Raw genomic sequence first — 23,037 nt, forward strand, 5'->3', positions numbered from 1 at the left:
CAGCGATCCATTTTTCTCTATATGGGTCCTAAAGTTAAAACTGCTACTTAAAAGTGTGTTGTATACACCAAATGGCAGTCTATAAACATCTATAAACCTTTAATAGGCATGGGACAATGTCATGACATCTAAGGACACAATGGACTCACTGAGCTGAGAAGGGTTCCCAGGCCCTCAAGGTATTGTTGCACTTGTGTGGTGAGTCACATGTGGCCCAAGTTGCAAATTAGATTTGCACAGTGGTACAATAACTGCTGGATGGGAAATAACTACTGGATGGGATTCAAGCGGTCATAAACCTTACCATGAGTCAGCCTTGTGTTACAACTCCATTTATCATGTAAGCTCCCATTTGGTCCACTAATCATGGTAGCGTGATCTGATGTATGAGTACAGCATTAGCATCCAATAGTCTCTGAAAGATTTAGGTATAGAGCTACTTGGGTTACGGTATAGGCATCCTAAAAGAACAAGAAGAAGGTTCACATTACCATAGCCTTTCTTCAATTGCAAATGTCCTATGCTTAATTAAAAGAACACTTGTTCTCTGAGTTTTAACCAAATATACAAATCAGATTAAGATGCATTACTTTCTCATGGTCCCTATGTTTGTCATTCCAGGCTTTCCGGTTTTACAATACAAATAAAACCTTCACGGGTTGAATTCTATTCCTAAAGTGCTCACAATTAATTGGAGTTCTCACTAACATACCAACCCTGCCTTCCCATTATAGCAACCAACCAATCTAACCTAGTTGTCAAGGGTCACTACCAGTCTTTTGACAGAACAGTATCTTCCCAACCACAGAAATGTTGGATTTGAATTACAGATTCTTCCACCAACAGCTGCTGTTTTCAGTAATACATTTCTCTTGGTCTTCTGGGGAACAATCCAGCACGATGTCACAAAGTATCACAATTCTTCCCTCTATATTATGGCAGTTTCTGGCATTGTACTTCTTATGTCATGGCCAGTGCTGGATCTGGTATTGCATTAGCCGACTGCAGCCAATAGCCTCATAAATCTTAACTTACTCCATGGCAGTAGTTCCTGAACGCTCCCAGAATCTTACCATCAAAGGCCACAAGAGACTAGGTGCAAGCACAAGTAACAACATGATTTCATACCATGAGCTAAAACATTTCTATCTTGGAATATAAATAGACACCTGAAAGCTTTTCTTCTTGTCTCAGGAAAAAAACTAATTACAGGCATACTTTTTATTGTGCTTCACTTTACTGTACTTCGCAGATAACGGCATTTTTTATAAATGGAAGGTTTGTGGCAACCTTGTATCAAGCAAGTCTGTCAGCACCATTTTTCAAACAGCAGCTACTCATTTTGTGTTTCTGTGTCACATTTTAACATATGTATATATATTTTTAAGACAATGCTACCACACACTTAACAGACTACAGTATAGTGAAAGCATAACTTTTATATGCACTGGGAAACCAAAAAATTTGTGCAACTCACTTATTGCAGTGGTCTGAAATCAAACTTGTGATATCTCCAAGGTACATATTCCATTTTTTTCTAACAGTATTTTACCTATGCACTACTCAAGGGCAACAATTTATCAATTAGAACCCTTAGATTACAAGAAACAAGCTCATTCTTCTTAATTTATGCAGAAAAACTTTTTATTGGAAAGATCTCAGGGAGCCAACAGAGGCCAGACAGCCAGGTTCAAAAAGCGACAGTATCCAGAGTTGCTCTAGGAATCAACTTAGTAGGAACTCATTTCTGGGTCAAGAATAAATTCCCACATTTCCCATCTAATTCATGTGAGATTGAACTGCAGACTCAGTACTGGAGAAGATCCTATTACCCAACAACGGGCCCAGTGCCCATCTTTGACTATTGTAAAGGACATTATCACAAGGATGCACACAACAGAGATATATTTCTCCAAAGAAAACTAGGGTACTCTTATCAATGAATAGGGAGCAGACACTAAAGTGCAAAAATATAACTGTTCATTATGATGTGTTCTTTTAAGAGGCAGCCCTGAAACAACTGCAAAATCTCCTTTTATGGACTACTTAGTAAGAAGTTATTTGGAGTGAAACTGTATCCTTTCATTATAAGATTTTAGTTATAAATTATAACACTAAGAAATAAAGAGATGATGCTGCTATTTCACACATAATATGAAGAATACTGGGGGATGTTAGTCCACAAACTATTAAATATACGTATAAAAAGCTACATTCAAAAATATCAAAAATTTTTAAAAAAGCTATTTCATGTTACTCAGGAAAGTCACTAAATATCCCATCACTGCTATATTTAAACCTAAAACAAAAAATTTCATACTCTATCATGAAAGTCTACCATTTATAATGGAGATTTTCTGCACCCTTTATAAAAACATACCTTCAAATCTGGAATGTGACTTTTTCCATTTTATGGGGAAATGCTTTTCTGGTTCATTCAATTTATAAGGTGTTTTCAATTATAAATTCTCTGAATTAAATCTTCAAAATGATGCTACATTTGGAACATACTACTCCTTATTCCTTCAATTATTCTTGTTTACAAAGATTTGTATGACATTACTTCTGAAAGCTTTTGCACACTCATTCTAAACATGACTGTCTCCTGTATGACTTATCTAACATAAGTGTCTTTTTAGAACCTCCTGCCTCCTGCTTGTATATCCTGTCTATATGATCATCTGAAGTCTGAGGATCAGTTTTTGTGAGAGTGCTTCCAACATTCACTTCATCATTCTGATTCCTCACTTGTGAGTTTTCCGATGTATACGAAGCCCTGAATTCCAACAGAAGGATTTCCCACATTCAGAGCATTTCCATGGTTTCTCTCCTGTATGAACTCTCTGATGTTCACTAAGGGATGACTTCTGAGTGAAAGCTTTCCCACATTCACTACATTTAAAAGGTTTCTCTCCTGAATGAGTTTTCTGGTGTATCTGGAGTGAGGCCTTCCTTGGATAGGCTTTTTCACATTCATTGCACTCATAAGGCTTTTCTGTTGAATGAGTTCTCTGATGTATAATGAGCTGAGATTTCCCACAAAAGGCTCTCTCACAGAAACTACATTCATAGGGTCTCTCTCCAGTGTGTGTTCTCCTATGTATAACGAGGTATGACTTGCTGCTGAAAGCTTTCCCACATTCATTGCATCCATAGGGTTTCTCTCCTGCATGAGCTCTCAGATGGGCAGTAAGCTGTTCCTTTCTACCAAAGGCTTTCCCGCATTCACTGCATTCATAAGGATTATTTCCTGTGTGAATTCCCTGATGTACAACAAGTTGTGTCTTCATATTGAAGGCTTTCCCACAGTCACTGCATTGATAAGGTTTCTCTCCTGTATGCATTCTGATGTGTACAAGGAGGTATGACTTACTCCTAAAGGCTTTCCCACATTCACTACATTTATGGGGTTTCACTCCTGTGTGAGTTCTCTGGTGTACAACCAATGGTGACTTCAAACTAAAGGCTTTCCCACATTCACTACATTCATAGGGTTTCACACCAGTATGACTTCTCTGGTGTAAAATAAGCTGTGACTTCCAACTGTAGGCTTTCCCACATTCACTGCAACCATAGGGTTTCCCTCCTGTGTGAACTTCCTGATGGACAATGAGCTGTGACCTGAAAGAGAAGACTTTTCCACATTCATTACATGCATAGGGTTTTTCTCCTGTATGAACTCTCTGATGAGCATTAAGGTTTGACTTGGCACTAAAGGCTCTTTCACACTTGGTGCACTCATAAGGTCTCTCTCCTGTATGAATTCTGAGATGTACAATGAGCTGTGATTTACAACGAAAAGCTTTCCCACATTCACTACATACGCAGTTTTTTTCTACTATATGAACTCTTTGATGTTTAAGAAAATATGATTCCTCAGATCCATGAAATTTATCAAGATTCTGTCTTATATACGTTCTGGTATGGCCTGAATTTTGTGTCAAACCTTTTCCATGTTTGTTATATTTGTGGAGTCTTTGTCTTGAGGAAACACGGCTTGTGCTCAGATGGAGTTTCCCAAAAACATTATAAGCATAGCCTCTCTCAATACTTTCAAGCTCATCTTGATTTTTCTGGTACCATTCTTCCCAGCCTTCTAGAAAAAAGAAAAATAAACCATAGTTTTTGAATCATCACACGAATCTGATCTGGATCTAAAGAGCTTTGGAACTGGCATGGAGTCAGTCTTTTCTTTTGGTATCTTGTTGATTCAAAAGAAATACTGGCCAAGCGCACATGTGCCGTATTATCTAGGCATGGGAACCCACCAAACCAATTCCCCTACCAAACCAACCCAAACCAATTGCCTTATTGAAATGGGTAGTGAATTAGCAATGATCAAAAATAGCTTACAATTTAGTCTACACCCTGGAATCAACCGTCACTTATTTTATTTGACATCTAAATTTTATTATTGCAAGATTTTACTTAACTAAAGAGTAAGTGAATTCACAGAATAGTATTCTAAGTTATTCACAGAATAACTAGGGTAAGAAGTTTAGATAGGCAAAAATGAGACCTTAAAGATGAGAATAAATGAGTCATAAGAAAATTAAAGACAAGAGTATCCCAAACAGAAGGAAGAGCAAGTACAAAGTTCCTGAGGTGGGTTAAGAAAGAGAAAAAAGGCCAAAATAACCAAAACTCACTGACTGAAAAGTGAAGGCAGGAACCAAATTAAAGTAAAAAGTTCTCATGTTATCCAAAAAATTTTAGTTAGAGGATAACCTAATCTGTCTTGTGTTTTCAAAAACATGTTTGACTGCTCTGTTAAAAAAAGAAAAAGAAAAAGAAAAGAAAGAAGAAAAAAAATCAGTAAGAGAAGGGCAGAGAGACAACCTAGAAAGCCACCGTGGTAGTCCAGCATGAAATGATAGTGGCTGGACTGCATGCTTGAAGGTGAGGAAATCTGGGACAGATCTGGAGACAATGCTAAGACGATTCACTAAGGGACTGGGCGTGGGAACTGAGGGAAGGGAGGAATTAATAACTGCCAGCTTTGGGGCCTGGAGAGCAAGTGGTGCCATTCTTTGCAGATGGAAAACACTGGGGGAGAAACATGTTTGGAAGAAAAATCAAGGACTTGGTTTTGGATATTACTACACCTGAGATATAATTTACACACCCAAATGGAGACAGCAAGTAAGCAATCCGATCTAAGTTCAACTGTTCAGTGAAAGGCAGAAGTTAACATCATATAAAAGGTGTTAAATAACAGAAGACCGGGTAAAATAATCTAGGGAACAAATGCAGATAAAAATGATACCAAAATTAAACCCTGGAACAGATCACATTTAATTAGGTTTAGGCAGGAAATGCAAACAGAATGGGAAAGTCTAACTGCAAGACCCAACCACTAACATGATGAGGAGGGGGGTAATAAAGAGACAAAGAGTTAAAGGAAAATACCAACAGGAAGTCTAAGTTTGGATAACACTTGCCAGTTATACAATCTTAATCATCTCATTGTAAGATTACTGCAGATCTTCAGTTTTCCTCTTGCTAAACTTTCTCTCCATGATTTGGGCTAAGGTCTGTGTCTGAAAGTGAGGCCATTAAAGTCAAGGAAGAGTGGTGAGAGAAATTTTAAGGCCAGTGGTCAGAAAAAAGGAATTCTTAGGCTGAAAGACTGTATCTATACAAGACTAGTCTAGAGACTTCTCTTAGAGAACTAGGGGCTACAAAATTGGCTAACTAAGGAAATTACACCAACACTAGGGCAAAGATGCCTTCTCCAATCTTTTTCTAAAGGAGATTCAGTGCATAATGCCCAAGTGATAACCACGGTTTTCCATCCTTCTTTTGGAAAACAGAAGCTTCTATTATAATTTTCCTGTTCCTTCTCCACCAATGGGAATGATTGGACAAGACAACTTACCTTTTAACTCTATGTCAATTCAGATCACAGGGACCTCATCTGTATCTGACTGACAGTACTGCACACATCCCTAGCCAACTGTGGACTTGAAACTGGAATCAGTTTCAGGATGGGAACATGGATCACCTTCCATTAGGGAAGGGATAATTACATTTCATATTAATGTGAGCATTTCTTAAGGTGCACAGTTGGAAAGAAGGACAAGTTGTGCTCAATACCCAAAAAAGTAGGCTTTCATACACCCTGTTCACTGCTTGCCCAAAGGCCACTTTCCTTTCTTCTCTGTAAGTAGCCCTGGTATTGTGAGGATGCCCACCTTCTCTTATCTACATGGTTTGGTCAGCAAAGGAAGGGTCCCACAGTCAGAACCCCAGGGCACAACAGATTAAGTCTGCATTAGTGGTCCCATTCCCCATACTATGAATGGTTGAGCCAAGAGCATGTGAATTTTCTTGGAAGGGTGCTACGAGGCTTCTGGAAAAGATACTAGTCACCAATGAAAGAGATTCCAGAAAGAAACAGGACTTATTCCACTGGCTCCCGTTATGTCTGCATGTGATGCCTAGAACTGAGGCACCTATCTGACCATGCTGAAGGGAGTATCAAAAAAAGTATTAACATCATAAGATGAAAATATTAACATCTGAGGGATGAGGGAAGGAACCTTAATTCTTGATATCATGAGGTATCTGAACTAAGCCACTATGGAGCTACCCTACAGCAGACAACAGGTCATTTGTGACTATAAATTCCTTACTGTTTTCAATCTGGCTGAACCATGTATTTAAGACAGGAAGTTTAATAAACATCATTTCCTCAAACCAGCAGTAGGGTGCTTAGCAAAATATATCCAGCACCAAAAACTATGGAGAAGATCAGAATTCTCAAATATGGCTAAGAATTACAGCTATTCAAGTCTGAGATGATATGATCTAGTCTAGGAACAAATTAATAGGAGCTATAAAAATACACTTTTCAAAGGATAACATACTAACAAAGAAAGGAACAGTAGCAAGATTAGCAAAGGATAATGGGAGACAGGGACAGTCGAGGTGAGTACACACAAAGTAGAATATAAGAATAGAAGTGCAACAACAAAAATGGTAAAACTGAGGAATAATTGTCATTTTAGAAGGAAACTGCCATTTTTGTTACTGAAATTGGGAAAGCCAAGGAAAGCAGTCCTGCACACTTACAAAACACAGAGCTACAGTGCTGAAGAAAAAGATGAGGGTGTCAATTTAGATGTTCCAACATTAAAAGACAAGTATTTAACTCCTCAGAAAGGAAGAGCCTCTCAAAGGAGTTACAATTTAGAAGAAAGCCAGATTTGGGAAACAAAGTCCTCTGCAGAACGCAGAGGGAAGAGTAAGAAGAGCCAGAGAAACAGGAAGTATATAAAAGAACATAATGACAAAGGTGACCCCAGGTTAGACTGCAGATTTCTTTTAAGAAAAGTGCCCACAAAGTAAACAGGATTTCAAAGTTCCAAAGTGATCAGTTTGAGAAGAGAGAAGGAAGAAGTAAAATCTCATAAAAGGATCAGGGAGAGAGAAGTACAATTGTGGCTAAGGTCTAAGGGAGTCAAGAGCAGAAGGCAACAGAAAACAAATATAATGAAGTTCAAGTGGTCTGAGTCACACCAAATGAGGAAAGAGAAAGTCTCTGAAGGCTTGGATGCCTAAAAAGAGAAATTCTTGACCATGGGAAGGAAGGCAGAGAAATAAAAGTGCTAGGAAGAAGGAAATGAACTTCAAAAGCAAAATTTGAGCAAAGTTCAGAGAAAAGGGGTGTGCTTTCCTCTCAAAGTCAAGGGAAGAAAGCCTAAATATGTGAAGTGTGATGGTCATCTCATCTGAGAACCTCAGATTCGTCCTTAGTGCCAGGTTCAAGGACCTTTAAGAAGAGTTTCAGTATATAACACTAGATAAGGGCTGACACTTCACAGATCAACTAGAGTTGGACTCCAAGCCTCTCATCTTCTGCATTCTCACCTGAACAGCTTTGACTGGAAATGTTGGCATTTATTATCCATGGCTCTTCTTCTTGCTCCAACTTGAAGATTAAATCAGGTTTGGTACCATGATATCCTGTTAATGCAAAATCACAAATGATTTGGACGAAACTCTTAGCAAGTAAGGGACTGCGGAGAAAGGGGAAGGTATAGTAACAGGAGCTACAGAATGAAACTGCTCATTTGCACATGGGGAAAGATTTCAATTAGGAGGTGAGAATTGAATAAGGATGAAGAACATCTAAAGTTCAAGTCCCTATCATTAAAGCACTTCAGAAGCCCCAAGTAGATCAAAAAGGGAAAGGGAAAGCATTTATGATTCATAATCTGCGTTACATAGAGAAGCTGTACTTACCCACTGATACTAAGTTGTTATAGTTTTCCAATATCACATCCCTATACAAGTACTTCTGTGCAGAATCCAGTAGCTGCCATTCTTCCCAGGTGAATTCCACAGATACATCCCTGAATGACAATAATCCCTGTAACAATACGTACCCATTCAATCAGAAGCGACTGCATTAGGCAACATGGAAAAGATTAGAGGAAATGGGAAATGAGAAAAGCGCCTCCACAGACTGCCTCCCATGCTTAGCTGAGCATTTACTTTTTGAAAGGGAAAACAAAATTCTGAGCTGCTGTGTGGCAGATATTCTTTTGGGTCCCAACGATATCAAATACAAATAAAATCCATTTCTACCCTCAAAAAGCTTTCAGTCTTAAAGAGGTAAATAAGTACTGACGCATGCAAATGAAAGTGTTATGAATCTTTGATAAAAATACACCTAAGGTATATTTTGCATAGAAATGAGAAGAGAAAGATTCTATATAAGGGGGTCAGATTAGGCGCTACTGAGAGTCACATGAGCAGTCTTGGATAATTCATGGTGCATTCTCTGATGGATGGAAAGGGCAATTTGGGAGACAAGAATTAGGTTCAACTGTGAGTAACAGAAGGAAAAAATTTTAGTAGATTAAGCAAGATCTTTCTCCCACTTGCAGGAATATGAAGGCAATTGCTCTGGGACAAATGTGGCATTGCATGGCTTCAGGGACTCTATGTGTTCGAATTTTTTTGTTCTACTTTATTTGCCTTCCACTCCCAGAGGTCTAAGAGGACTTAATTATAACACCCGCATTTTAAGCAGCAGCTAAGAAGGGGACTGGGAGGGAGGAATGGCAGGGAGATTTGGAAATGCAGTCTCCATTTTATACATTCATGTGCTCACATAAAAAACTGGAAAGTCTATTATTATGGAAGAAAGAAAAAAATAATATTGGCAGACAACTTGCAGTCCCTACACAAGGAGCAAATATGAAAATGAACATGTAGTAGAACCTAGTAAATTCAAGAAACTGCAAGTGTTTCAGAAATAAAGAAGAGGGGTATGACGCGAGAAAAGGTAATGGCCAGACTGACAAACAAACCTGGAATGTTTTACTGTGGTAGACAATAGCAAATGTCTGTTTTATAAATAGAAAAACACAAGAACATAAAAGAACACTCCAGGAATTGGAAGCCAGATACAACAATAATCATTGAAATCATTAAAACACACTGATAAATCTAAAAGATTATTGAACAAAAACATTTTCACCTTTTCCCTACTGTAAATAATACTGCTATAAACATCAGTGTACAGTATCTGTTTGACACTGTTTCCACTTTCTTTGAGTATAGGAATTGCTGATCTTATGGTAATTCCATATTTAATGTTTTGAAGAACCATCACATTGCTTTCCACAGAAGCCGCACCATTTTATATTCCCACCAACAATGCACCAGAGTTCCACTTTCTCTGTATCCTCTACGACATCTGTTGTTTTCTGTTTTTTAACGGCTGTAGTGGTATCACATTGTGGTTCTGATTTGCATTTCCCTTCTTGCTAATGATGTTGAGAATCTTTTCACATGCTTAATGGCCATCTGTATATCTTTTTTGGGAAAATGTCTATTCAAGTCCTTTGCCCATTTTTAAATTGGGTTGTTTGTCTTTTTGTTATTGCATTGTAAAAGTTATTTATATATTCTGGACATTAAGCCATTATCCAATAGATGATTTGCAACTATTGTCTCCCATTCTGTAGCTTGCCTTTTCACTTAAAAAAGTTTTTATCTTTGATTAAGTTGAATTTATCTATAGCTTCTTTTGTTGCTTGTGCTTTTGGTGTCACATCTAAGAATCCATAACTGAATCCCAGATCATGAAGATTTGCCCCTATTTTAACTTGTAAGAGTTGGGGAAAAAACTCAAGTGTCTATCAACAAATGAATGGATAAATAAAATATGGTTCATACAAACAATGGAATAGTATTCAGCCAAAAGAAAGAATGAAATTCAGAGACATGCTGCAACATGAAAGAACCTTGAAAACATCATGCTCAACGAAATAAGCAAAGCACATAAGGACAAATATTGTATAATTTCACTTATAAGAGATGTCTAGAAATAACAAAGTAGCAGAGTCAGAGAGTGTATTAGAGATTATCAGTAAATGGGTGGGGGCGATATATGTTTGGTGGATATGGAGTGCTTATAAATACAATTTTTAAAAAACATTTTTAACTGTGTTTCCTTATACACTTGAACTAAAATTACAATGAGCTACTATATAGGTATGATGCAAATAGGTGAGAATGATAGAAAATAAAGTGTGCAAACTTTAGACTCCAATTTAAAGAAAAAAGTCCAAGTGTGTATGTAAACAACTTATAGGTAACCACTAAAAAATGTAGAGAAAGGGAGAGATAAGGGCGAGGAAGAGATGTACAATTTCTAAAACAGCAGTGAAAAAAAATACAGAAAAAGAACACATTCAATCTGACAGATCACAGGAAATGAGAAAAGAAATAGAGCTAGCAAAAGAAAAAGAGGTAGCACAGAAAAAAACAAAATATAATAGCAATGATAATTTCAAATGCTGTGATAGTAATGATTATTAAGTATTAATTAAGTAAAATGCTCCATTAAGAGTGATATACATTGGACAAACAGTTTATAGATACATGTTGTTTAGATGAGACACATAATACATGACTAAAAAAGTTTGAAATTATAGGAAAAATATGCCTTAGGTTTCCTGCTTAAAAAAAAAGTCTGGCTAGAAACCCCTTGTGCTGGTTTGGAGCTGTTATGTACCCCCAGAAAATGCCATGTTCCTTTAATCCATCCCTGTGGGCAGAGCTACTGTAGGCTGGACCAATTGAGATGTGACCCAGACCATTCAAGGTGGGTCAGTATTTACCAGAGTCCTTTAAGATAGAATAAAAGAGCTGAGAGAGAAAAATAACCCACGGACATTCAGAGGGAAAGCCACTGCAATCAGAAGCTGAAGGCAAAGAAACCGGGAGAGAAGGACCAGCAGAGACTGGCCATGTGCCTTGCTATCTGACAGAGGAACCCAGATGCCAGCAGCCTTTCTTCAGAGAAGGTGTCTTCCTGCTGATGCCTTGATTTGGACATTTTCATGGCCATAGAATTGTAACTTATAAGTTAAGTCCCCATTGTCAAAAGCCAAATCCATTTCTGGTATATTGCATTCCAGCAGCTTTAGCAAACTGGAACACCCCTCAAGCTACTAACTTGTTACCTCCGGGCAGAAGAGGAAGGGGTGGGGCTGAAACAAGGGTCAAAGTGGCTCAGAATGTATTACTTAAAATCACATTTTCTAAAAGGAGAATACAATTAAAAATTGTTTATATTAAAGAAAAAAAATAAAGCTATTTTCATATTAAAACACAAACTAGAAACCTGTGTAGATGACTGTACACGTAAAGTGCAGAGACAAAGAACAGGAAGGCTGTACAACAAAAAAGTGGGCAGGAGGTTTTGCTAGGAAGTAGAATAGAAGAGATGAAGGAATCTTCTATAATTTGAATATATTCCTCATATATTTGTGTCAATAAAATTAAGAAAGAAAGGGAGGGGCGATGGAAATGAGAAAAGGAAAAAGGAAAGGGAAATAAACAGGAAAAAGAAAATGAAGTGTGCAGGAAAAAGCTGGCTTTGCAAGGGAGGGACACCAGTGACTGGGGTGATGACAGAAGCGGGGGATGGTGGGAAATGCTATCCGCATTCCAACCCTTGTCAACCGTCCGCTGCCCAAACCATGTCAAAACTCCTTCTAAGACAATGACTTAAACAGAACCACTCAGAAGATCATCAGTCCATCCACTGTTCCATATAATCAGAGGTCTAGGAAACAGGATAACACCATTCAGTTTCCAAAAGAACTACACACTGAGTTCTGCTTTGGCATTATGTCCATCCCCATTTGCGCCTTTTTATTCTCTAGCACAGCGCCGTATGTGTTTCCTTCAGACTAGTTACTACATTTTATATTATATATATTTCTTTACTTGTATTATTAACTGTCTCCCCAATAGCATGTAATCTCCAGGCAAAAGGGACAGCATCTCTCTTAGCCTGTTATATCCCCTGCATTTCACATATTATATAGTTAAATTAATATTTTATGAATTTAATTTAATGTGTATCTCATCTTTTAACAAGTTTTCATCTCACACATGACCTACATTTTTCCACAAACTTAACAGTATTTTATTTATGGCTTTTAGGTTTTGCATTATGATTTGCAAAAGTCTTTCCTACTTCAAGACACCACAACACCATTTTCCCCAGAACTTTAGAATTAAATCTGATAAAGAAAAGCAGCAGGGACTTAATTTTAAAAAACTTTCCCCCAAAGAGCTAGCCAGGTATGCCAACACCACTTACTGAAAGAATTCATTTTTTGGTCCAAGACTTTAGTGCTACCTTTATAATATATTAAACACAGTATAGATTTAGATCTATAGCTAGAGTCCATTTTGTTTGAGATCTGTCTATTACTTCTTGAGTATCAACTATACATTAAAACACACTTTTTTATCTGCCAGGACTTCAACTTCATTAATCTTCTTTGGAAATATCCTGGCTACTCATGCATGCATATTTTCTAGACAAACTTCAGAAAAATTTGGTCAAATTCTAATACAGTATCATTGTTGGCATTTTAACTAGTATCATTTTGACTTTGATTAATATGAAGGAATTAATATCTTTACTATATTTTATAAAATTTAATGTGTATTTTTTTAATAGTTGATATCTCCAGTTTCTCATCTCACATTCTATCTCCAACCTGCTCTAACTGGACTTTTTATCCACTGCTCCACCGAAATGCCATAAGCAAGTCGCTTTCCTTGGTACCACTCCAGTATCCCACTCCAGCGGCCCACTTCCCGGCTCTCACTTCGACACTGCAGCATCCGACAGCTGCCACTCCCTTCTCACTAAAGCATTCTCTAGTGTCTCTTACCATCGTCTCCAGATTTTCCTCCCACCTCACAAGTCACTTGTCCCAATCCTTCTCCATCTCTTCTGCTAGCTCCTTTTCCTCTGCTAAACCTCTTTATAAGTTTGAGGATCCCAGCCTCTGTTCTGGGGCCCCCTTCTCTAGTATTCCATTGCCCTACATTCTGGGTATCCACAGGTCTCCTCTGTACTTCTGAACTCTGCTAAGAAGCCTAGAAGTACATAACTGACATCTAATATACCCCGTCTAATTAGTATCTCCACCTTATTGCCTAGTAGCTATTTCAAACTTAAATGGTCAAACAGACCCTTAATTTCTTCCTTCTGCTCCCATCTCATCCCCCTTTTGCTTACATCAATAAAAATACCCCAACCACCCAGCTGCTCAAGCCAAAAACCTAGAAGTCATCTATAATGCATCTCTTTTGCTGAACCATCTCTTTTGCACCCCCTAACACCAATCCCAAGCATTATAATCAAACCATCTGTAAACCACGAGGACACAGTTGTAAAGCACAGCTCAAATTTGTTCTCCTCTCTCCATCTTTACTGGTACTGCTCAACACCAAACTATCATCACCTCTCCCCTGAGCTATTACTATGACCTATCTGGTTACCTTGTGTGGAAGATTGTATTTCTGCCAAAATATTCCCTTACCAGGCCCCTAACTATGAGACTTATATTCTCCACAATACCGTAATCAGGTTTGACTAAGTGCTTGTTCTGGCCAATAATATGTCCGTGGAAATGACATGCATCTGCCATCACATTTTTCTCCCCGTCACAAAAATGGCAATGTCCCAGTTAGTAGCAGCTGCTTCAGCGTGGATCCCAAAAAGAGGACAGAAAGTAGAGTTCTAGCCAACCTCCAGCCAGCATGCAACATGAGTGAAAAATAAACCTTGCTTATCACATGCCATTGAGATTTGGGGGTTATTTGTTACAGAAGCGTAAAGCATAATTTAGCAAAAACTATTATACCCTGCATCCACTCTAGCTCATTTACAGGCCCTTTTCTACTCAGCAGCCAGACAATTCTTTACAAACTCTATCAGAGTTTGTCACTTAACATTTTCCAATGGCTCTCAAATGGTTCTGAAGAAAATATCATGTATGTGCGAGCATGCATACAGGTATGGCTAGCTAGCTAGATGAAAAGAGTAACAAAGCGTAGATTAACAATTGGGGAATCTGAGTGAAGCCTGTATGGGAGTTCTTAAACAAAATACAAGAGTTTTTAATAGTATTCTTGCAACTTCTCTATAGTTTTGAAATTATTTCAAAATAAAAACTAAAATAAAAAAACTCCAATGATCTTTCAGCATGCTTACAACAAAACCCCAAATCATCATTCACCTCACTTAAAAATCCCTACAGAAAACAAAACAAAACAAAACAAAAACAAACTAAACAACATGGCCCTGGCTGCTTACACTCTACTTCCTCACCCTAGCTGCAAGGCCCTCTTTACTTGACAAATACATCATGCTGGTTGTTACAATAAGGTGAGCTGCTGCTTCAGCCTGGAATACTTTCCCCAATCTTCTCATGACCTTCCTATGACTGTCTTGATCTTGTCACTCAAGACTCGGTTTAAATGCACCTTCAGGGGGGTTTCCCTGACCATACAATGTAAATTCTCTCTCTTTCACATGATCTCCTTTTTAAGTTTTTCACATTACACTTGCAACCTTGTTTATGATGTTCCTCTGACATTTGTTTATCACCCCACCCCCGCCCCACTAAAATACATCCTCCTTGGGGTCATGGACTCTGTCTTGGTCATCACTGCTGTCCTAGGAAAATATCTGGCATAATAGATGGTCAATAAATAACCATATACACTCTCAAACTAGGAAATATGGTTTACATTTGTTAAACTGTCTTTTAGATCCTCAGAGGCAATAATAAGAGCACAAACTCTGAAGATGTACTGTCTAGGTTAACATTAGTTCTGCCATCCTAGTCTCATAGGACTCCTCTCTAGATGTGTAGTCATGAACAGGTACTTAACATCTGTTCCCAATTTTCTTTACCTGTAAGGTGACCATGCCTTTGTATGTATGAGAATTTAAAGACTTCATACATACAAAGTGCTTAAAGCTGTGTCCAGCTAACAGTGGTAGCTAATGTTATTGTTATTCAATAGTTTTAAAGTCTTCTTTATGTCCTGCACATTAAAGTTCATTTATTTTACCTTTTCCCCCTATTACAAATAGAATTTTTCTCTCATTATATCTTCTAAATAGTTATTGTTTAAAAACGAAAATCCTATTGATTTTGAAGTTAATGCTGAATCATTCAGGCCATCTCACTGAATTCCCTTCTATCTGGTACTCTAACTCTTTTGGTCACACTTAAGCACTTAAAAAAAAAAAGTCTATTCTATTCTTAACCATTTCTTTACGTCCCACTATCTACAACCTAATGCGGTACTCCTGTACCTTTCACAAAGCTACCGTCTGCACCCCCACGTCTCTGCCTCTGCTCTGGAAAAACTGCCTAAGAGCTGTAAACTACCAAATTCAAAAGATACTTTTTTGTCTTATGAAATACTTTTGAGGTATTTCATATCGTGGCCTTTAATGAAGTCCTCTTTTCTCAAATATGAAGGGAAAACAGTCTCCAAGCTTTCTCTCACTTTTCTCGCACTCCATCTCAGTCTCTTTGCCCAGTCCCTCTTCCACCACCTGTCCTTTTCCTGTAATTTCCCCACAAAGTCTCCTTGAAGAGGATCCAGCCAATTCTGGACATATACAGCTTCCGCTAATATAGGTCCCTTCAATCTGCACCCTCCCCCCTCCACCTATAAACTCAAATACAGGCACTGCCAATGCAACATCTACAAAGCTGCACTCTTTCCCTTGGATAATAGTGTTCCCACTATCAAGAAAAGTCACCACTACCCACCGTGTCCACCAGGTCAGAAATTCAGCAGTTACTGGAAAGTCTCTCCTCTCCCTCCCTTCCATCAACTACTTACCTAGTCCAGGCAATTCACAGGCCCAGCCCTTCCCCAAACCGCTGTTTTCTCTTTGTGCTCTCAGGCTCCTCTCCTAACCTCCTCTCCCTACCCATTAACCTTTAATTGTTCTTCCCTTAAAACAATGAACATACGTCATTCGTGTTTGCATTATCAGTACCAGCCCCAAGGTCCAACACACAAAAGACACTCAGTAAATACGCATTTAAAAAAAGGAATGAACGAGAGGTAGATATTTTCCCTAATGAGTTCTTAAGGGTCTGGGTCAGAAGACCATTAGGTAAATGAGAGTGGAAAACATGACATAATGCAGAAATGGATTACAGTTCAGCAGTAAGGGGCACCTGCTGAACCCGCCCGGCAAAAGCACAGAAAACAAGGAGTGCTTCTGAAAGCCTAGGGACTGGGAGGCATGGAGCACGTAAGCTCACGCCCCGTAGGTGACCGTGCAGAGATGTGTCCACCCTCAGTCAACTGTTAGCTTTTTAAAAGTGCGAGAGCCTACTTACCCAACACGAAGCTGTGCGGAGCCTGATGTCCATCCCCGCGCTGAGTTCCGTGCGCTCGGCCTCGGGGAGAAGGGGGGCAGGGACGAAGACTGCGGGAGGAGAGAACCGTGAGGGAGGCGGTCTTCCAGCAGCTACCTCCTCCGCCCCGTCCCACCGAGGGAGTGTAAGAGGGCACCAAGGCAGCCTGCCTGGAGGAAGGAACGCGGCTTCCTCAGGTCTTCCCCAACACAGGACCAGCGAGCGAACCCGGACAGGAGGAGTCTGGAGGGACCGAGGCCGCACTGGCTCCGCCACGTCCCGGGCAGACAGTGGGAGGTCAGCGGGTCAAGTCCCGGGTCTGGCTGGGACACTACGATCAGGATTGCCTGCCGGAAAGCCCCCGGCACCTATCAGATCCCGGGACACCAAACCGGAAACACCCCGCAGGCGCGCGCCCGGCTGAGGCCGCGGAGGCGGCGCACGAGGAAGTGCGTCATGCGCGGATGCGTCGCGGCAGCCCGGAGCCGGAAGGAAACTTTGTCTCCCCCAGTCGTCCGCGCAGAGTCCCGGGTTGCTGGCCAGGCTCCTGCAGGCAGCGGGTCTGGAGAGGGACGGAGCCTGGCGGGCACAGCGGAGCGCTGGGGCCGTCGCAGCCCAGGCCGCCCGGGCAAGGCACACCCACGGGCTGTGTGCCCAGATCTTAAGATCAGACGAGGCAGAATTCGTAGCAAAAGACGTGACAAAGTAGGACGTTCTGTAACGCTAAAAGCCGCAAGTGCACGGGGTTTTGTAGCAGTGTTGAATATCAGTGAACCAAATAGTACAGTAACCACACGTCATTAAAACAGAAACTACAGTAGATGAAGGAAATAAAGAGAAATGCACCAGTACTAGGAAACCTTAGCCTCCCACTCAGTTCCAGACGGACCAAAACAATGCTCATGGGTCACAATGCAGTAAAACTCGGCTCCCAATTCTCAGCTTCCTTCCTGATGACGAAATCAGCCACTACACAATCGAACGCTGTCACTGTTTCTAAATGTTAAAAATCTCAACTAACGGAAGAATTCTTCAGAAAAAAACAAAACAAACAAAAACAACCTTGAACCCTTTACAGATGTTCAATGTTATATCCTTGTGCATCTGAATGAATTTGTGACTTCCCTTCTTTTAAAATGTGTATCTGAATTTCTTTTCAGATGTATTGTTATGGCTCAAAAGCGAGTCCTCACCTGATACACACAGATCCAACAGTCGACAAAGATCCAATCAATCGACACCAGTATTTTGAGAAGACAAAAAGGTTATTTAGCAAAGACTAGCCTCGCAAAGACAGGTGGATGGCATTTTCCTCAGATCTGTCTCCCGGAGCTGGAAAGCTAAGGGATATTTATTGCATTAAAAAAGGGAGATTGGATAGGGATGTCATGGCTATTGGCCCATTGGGATTGGCTAGTAAATATTTGAATTTAGGATTGTAAATCAGCGATTATCATTGCTTGTATCTACATTTAAATTAGAGTTTGCAAGTTGGTTATTATCATTGGCTTATAGGTTCTGTTATCTTGAGGAGTGGGTTTGTGATGTTGCCAGAATTTTTGATGGCCAGACCTCTTGCTTTCTTTCAGGTCCGGGATTCCTCTTTCCTGTTGTTTCTGTCCAATTTGATTTCACTACAGGGTTTTTTTTATGTCCTGGGGTCACTTTAAATTAAGGCTTTTTCTTTCAGTGCATGCTTTCAGCATGAAAGAAACAAGGCATCTGGATTACAGGTAAGTTACAACAGTTACAGAAATTTGCTTCTAGCTACAGTACAGTATCTCAGAAAGTTAGAAAGCATTTAGATAGTGATTCAGTAACCACAGTACCACAATTATATTTGTGGATACTCTGTTACAGTATCTTAATCCACTATGTTTACTGTGACTCCTTGTTTTCAAAATGCATACTTACAAAATGTATAGTCTTTTCACATGATCTCATTTACTATTACTCTCCACACCATCCTTGACCTCCATTTTGAAGATACATACCTGAATTGTTTTTCAAATATATATTATTGATCTACTGTGTTTTGTTTATTTCTGAGTACAAGGGCCTCCGAAACCTGTGGATCCCCAAAGAACTCCTGGAAATCTTGGGGCTGAGGGCTGAAGGGGGCAATTCTTGGGTTCTACTCCTATGTAAAAGAAAACCCATAAAATTTATTAAAGACCACACCTTGATAATTCCCAGCTTCTGGCTGAGTGTGAGTAAATTGCAAAAGCTTTGTTTCAAAAGTTCTGAGTCTGCAGTCACTTACTGACAACATTTCTTAAGAGTACATAAAACTTTCTGAATCCCTTACAAATCATAGTGGAGTCATGGGAGACTTGGGGCTTCTACCCTTGCCCTCCTTCCTCTTAAATATATCACAATTCCATTTCTATTCTACCATAGCCATTTCATCTTAGAACTCGAAATGGGACATGAAACGCATAAACCCTCAATGTTTGGTTTGCCACTAACCTTAAGTGAAGTTTCTATCAGGTTTCTTATCATCTCTTCCCCCAACTATTGATGCAAGTTCTATCATGGGGTGGAGGACCTTCTCCTTTCCCAGGGACCTGGACGCATTCTTTCTCAAATCTTCTTTTCTCTAAATTCCTGTTTCTTGCCAACTACTGAAATTTATGTATTCTTTCTTTTTTTTTTTATCTTCATTTTATTGAGATATATTCACATACCACACAGTCATACAAAACAAATTGTACTTTCGATTGTTCACAGTACCATTACATAGTTCTACATTCATCACCTAAATCAATCCCTGACACCTTCATTAGCACACACACAAAAATAACAAGAATAATAATTAGAGTGAAAAAGAGCAATTGAAGTAAAAAAGAACACTGGATACCTTTGTCTGTTTGTTTCCTTCCCCTTTTTTTCTACTCATCCATCCATAAACTAGACAAAGTGGAGTGTGGTCCTTATGGCTTTCCCAATCCCATTGTCACCCCTCATAAGCTACATTTTTATACAACTGTCTTCGAGATTCATGGGTTCTGGGTTGTAGTTTGATAGTTTCAGGTATCCACCACCAGCTACCCCAATTCTTTAGAACCTAAAAAGGGTTGTCTAAAGTGTGCATAAGAGTGCCCACCAGAGTGACCTCTCGGCTCCTTTTGGAATCTCTCTGCCACTGAAGCTTATTTCATTTCCTTTCACATCCCCCTTTTGGTCAAGAAGATGTTCTCCGTCCCACGATGCCAGGTCTACATTCCTCCCTGGGAGTCATATTCCACGTTGCCAGGGAGATTCACTCCCCTGGGTGTCTGATCCCACGTAGGGAGGAGGGCAGTGATTTCACCTTTCAAGTTGGCTTAGCCAGAGAGAGAGAGGGCCACATCTGAGCAACAAAGAGGCATTCGGGATGAGGCTCTTAGGCACAACCATAGGGAGGCCTAGCCTCTCCTTTGCAGCAACCGTCTTCCCAAGGGTAAAACCTATGGTAGAGGGCTCAACCCATCAAACCACCAGTCCCCTATATCTGTGGTCATGTTAGCAACCATCGAGGTGGGGTAGGCGAATACCCTTGCATTCTCCACAGGCTCCTCAAGGGGGCACTGCATCTTTTTTTCCTTGTTTTTCTTCTTTTTTTTTTAACTTTCCCTTCTTTTTTAAATCAACTGTATGAAAAAAAAAAGTTAAAAAGAAAACAAACATACAATAAAAGAACATTTCAAAGAGACCATAACAAGGGAGTAAGAAAAAGACAACTAACCTAAGATAACTGCTTAACTTCCAACATGTTCCTACTTTACCCCAAGAAAGTTACCTAATATAGCAACATTTCTGTGAACTTGTTCCTACTATATCCATCAGAAATTAACAGACCATAGTCATTCCTGGGCATCCCCAGAACGTTAAATAGCTTATCTGTTCTTCTTGGATTATTGTTCCCCCTTCCTTAATTGCTCTCTACTGCTAGTTCCCCTACATTCTACATTATAAACCATTTGTTTTACATTTTTCAAAGTTCACATTAGTGGTAGCATATAATATTTCTCTTTTTGTGCCTGGCTTATTTCGCTCAGCATTATGTCTTCAAGGTTCATCCATGTTGTCATATGTTTCACCAGATCGTTCCTTCTTACTGCCGCGTAGTATTCCATCGTGTGTATATACCACATTTTATTTATCCACTCATCTGTTGAAGGACATTTGGGTTGTTTCCATCTCTTGGCAATTGTGAATAATGCTGCTATGAACACTGGCGTGCAGATATCTGTTTGTCTCACTGCTTTCTGATCTTCCGGGTATATACCGAGAAGTGCAATCGCTGGATCGAATGGTAACTCTATATCTAGTTTTCCAAGGAAGTGCCAGACTGACTTCCAGAGTGGCTGAACCATTATACAGTCCCACCAACAATGAATAAGAGTTCCAATTTCTCCACATCCCCTCCAGCATTTGTATTTTCCTGTTTGTTTAATGGCAGCCATTCTAATCGGTGTTAGATGGTATCTCATTGTGGTCTTAATTTGCATCTCTCTAATAGCTAGTGAAGCTGAACATTTTTTCATGTGTTTCTTGGCCATTTGTATTTCCTCTTCAGAGAACTGTCTTTTCATATCTTTTCCCCATTTTATAATTGGGCTGTCTGTACTATTGTCATTGAGTTGTAGGATTTCTTTATATATGCAAGATGTCAGTCTTTTGTCAGATACATGGTTTCCAAAAATTTTTTCCCATTGAGTTGGCTGCCTCTTTACCTTTTTGAGAAATTCCTTTGAGGTGCAGAAACTTCTAAGCTTGAGGAGTTCCCATTTATCTATTTTTTCTTTTGTTGCTTGTGCTTTGGGTATAAAGTCTAGGAAGTGTCTGCCTAATACAAGGTCTTGAAGATGTTTTCCTACGTTATCTTCTAGGAGTTTTATGGAACTTTCTTTTATATTGAGATCTTTGGTCCATTTTGAGTTAATTTTTGTGTAGGGGGTGAGGTAGGGGTCCTCTTTCATTCTTTTGGATATGGATATCCAACTCTCCCAGCCCCATTTGTTGAAAAGACCATTATGGCTCAGTTCAGTGACTTTGGGGGCCTTATCAAAGATCAGTCGGCCATAGATCTGAGGGTCTGTCTCTGAATTCTCAATTCGATTCCATTGATCTATATGTCTATCTTTGTGCCAGTACCATGCTGTTTTGGCAACTGTGGCTTTATAATAAGCTTCAAAGTCAGGGAGTGTAAGTCCTCCCACTTCGTTTTTCTTTTTTAGAGTGTCTTTAGCAATTCGAGGCATCTTCCCTTTCCAAATAAATTTGATAACTAGCTTTTCCAAGTCTGCAAAGTAGGTTGTTGGAATTTTGATTGGGATTGCATTGAATCTGTAGATGAGTTTGGGTAGAATTGACATCTTAATGACATTTAGCCTTCCTATCCATGAACATGGAATGTTTTTCCATCTTTTAAGGTCCCCTTGTATTTCTTTTAGTAGAGTTATGTAGTTTTCTTTGTATAGGTCTTTTACATCTTTGGTTAAGTTTATTCCTAGGTACTTGATTTTTTTAGTTGCTATTGAAAATGGTATCTTTTTCTTGAGTGTCTCTTCAGTTTGTTCATTTCTAGCATATAGAAACATTACTGACTTATGTGCATTAATCTTGTATCCCGCTACTTTGCTAAATTTGTTTATTAGCTCTAGTAGCTGTATCGTCGATTTCTCAGGGTTTTCTAGATGTAAGATCATATCATCTGCAAACAATGACAGTTTTACTTCTTCTTTTCCAATTTGGATACCTTTTATTTCTTTGTCTTGCCGGATTGCCCTGGCTAGCACTTCCAGCACAATGTTGAATAACAGTGGTGACAGTGGGCATCCTTGTCTTGTTCCTGATCTTAGAGGGAAGGCTTTCAGTCTCTCACCATTGAGTACTATGCTGGCTGTGGGTTTTTCGTATATGCTCTTTATCATGTTGAGGAAGTTTCCTTCAATTCCTACCTTTTGAAATGTTTTTATCAAAAAGGGATGTTGGATTTTGTCAAATGCTTTTTCAGCATCTATTGAGATGATCAATTGATTTTTCCCTTTCGAGTTTTTAATGTGTTGTAATACATTGATTGTTTTTATTATGTTGAACCATCCTTGCATGCCTGGAATGCACCCCACTTGGTCATAGTGTATGATTTTTTTAATGTGTCTTTGGATTCGATTTGCAAGTATTTTGTTGAGGATTTTTGCGTCTATATTCATTAGGGAGATTGGCCGGTAGTTTTCCTTTTTTGTAGCATCTTTGCCTGGTTTTGGTATTAGATTGATGTTAGCTTCATAAAATGAGTTAGGTAGTGTTCCATTTTCTTCAATGTTTTGAA

General features: G+C 39.3%; 1 protein-coding gene across 5 annotated transcripts; it reads right to left on the reverse strand.

Moving 5' to 3' along the window:
• Nucleotides 1-306: 306 nt before the first annotated feature.
• On the reverse strand, nucleotides 307-17,138 carry ZNF26 (zinc finger protein 26). 5 transcript variants are annotated; one of them, XR_005214006.1, is made up of 6 exons: nucleotides 16,892-17,138; nucleotides 16,704-16,792; nucleotides 8,248-8,374; nucleotides 7,873-7,968; nucleotides 2,381-4,096; nucleotides 335-461 (listed from the first exon to the last, which is right to left on the reverse strand). XR_005214006.1 is itself a non-coding variant. In XM_037816908.1 (4 exons), the coding sequence occupies exons 1-4, from the start codon at nucleotides 16,734-16,736 to the stop codon at nucleotides 2,745-2,747; spliced, it is 1,608 nt and encodes a 535-aa protein (XP_037672836.1). In that variant the 5' UTR covers nucleotides 16,737-17,138; the 3' UTR covers nucleotides 475-2,744. The 5 variants fall into 5 exon arrangements, 1 of the variants encoding a protein (XP_037672836.1); XR_005214007.1 differs by having other exon boundaries at nucleotides 307-415; nucleotides 16,704-17,138; XR_005214008.1 differs by having other exon boundaries at nucleotides 2,381-4,093; nucleotides 16,704-17,138.
• Nucleotides 17,139-23,037: the final 5,899 nt, after the last annotated feature.

This window comes from Choloepus didactylus, chromosome 23 (genome assembly GCF_015220235.1).
Source record: "Choloepus didactylus isolate mChoDid1 chromosome 23, mChoDid1.pri, whole genome shotgun sequence".
NCBI classification, from domain to species: Eukaryota; Metazoa; Chordata; class Mammalia; order Pilosa; family Megalonychidae; genus Choloepus; species Choloepus didactylus.

What these genes read in the sequence shown, in the direction of transcription:
- ZNF26 (XM_037816908.1), bottom strand. Translation starts at nt 16,736, where the DNA reads ATGGACATCAGGCTCCGCACAGCTTCGTGTTGG. An exon ending in TCCGCACAGCTTCGTGTTGG is followed by an intron (nt 8,375 to 16,703) that starts GTAAGTAGGCTC and finishes GTATTGTTACAG; the next exon opens with GGATTATTGTCATTCAGGGA. An exon ending in TAACAACTTAGTATCAGTGG is followed by an intron (nt 7,969 to 8,247) that starts GTAAGTACAGCT and finishes TTGCATTAACAG; the next exon opens with GATATCATGGTACCAAACCT.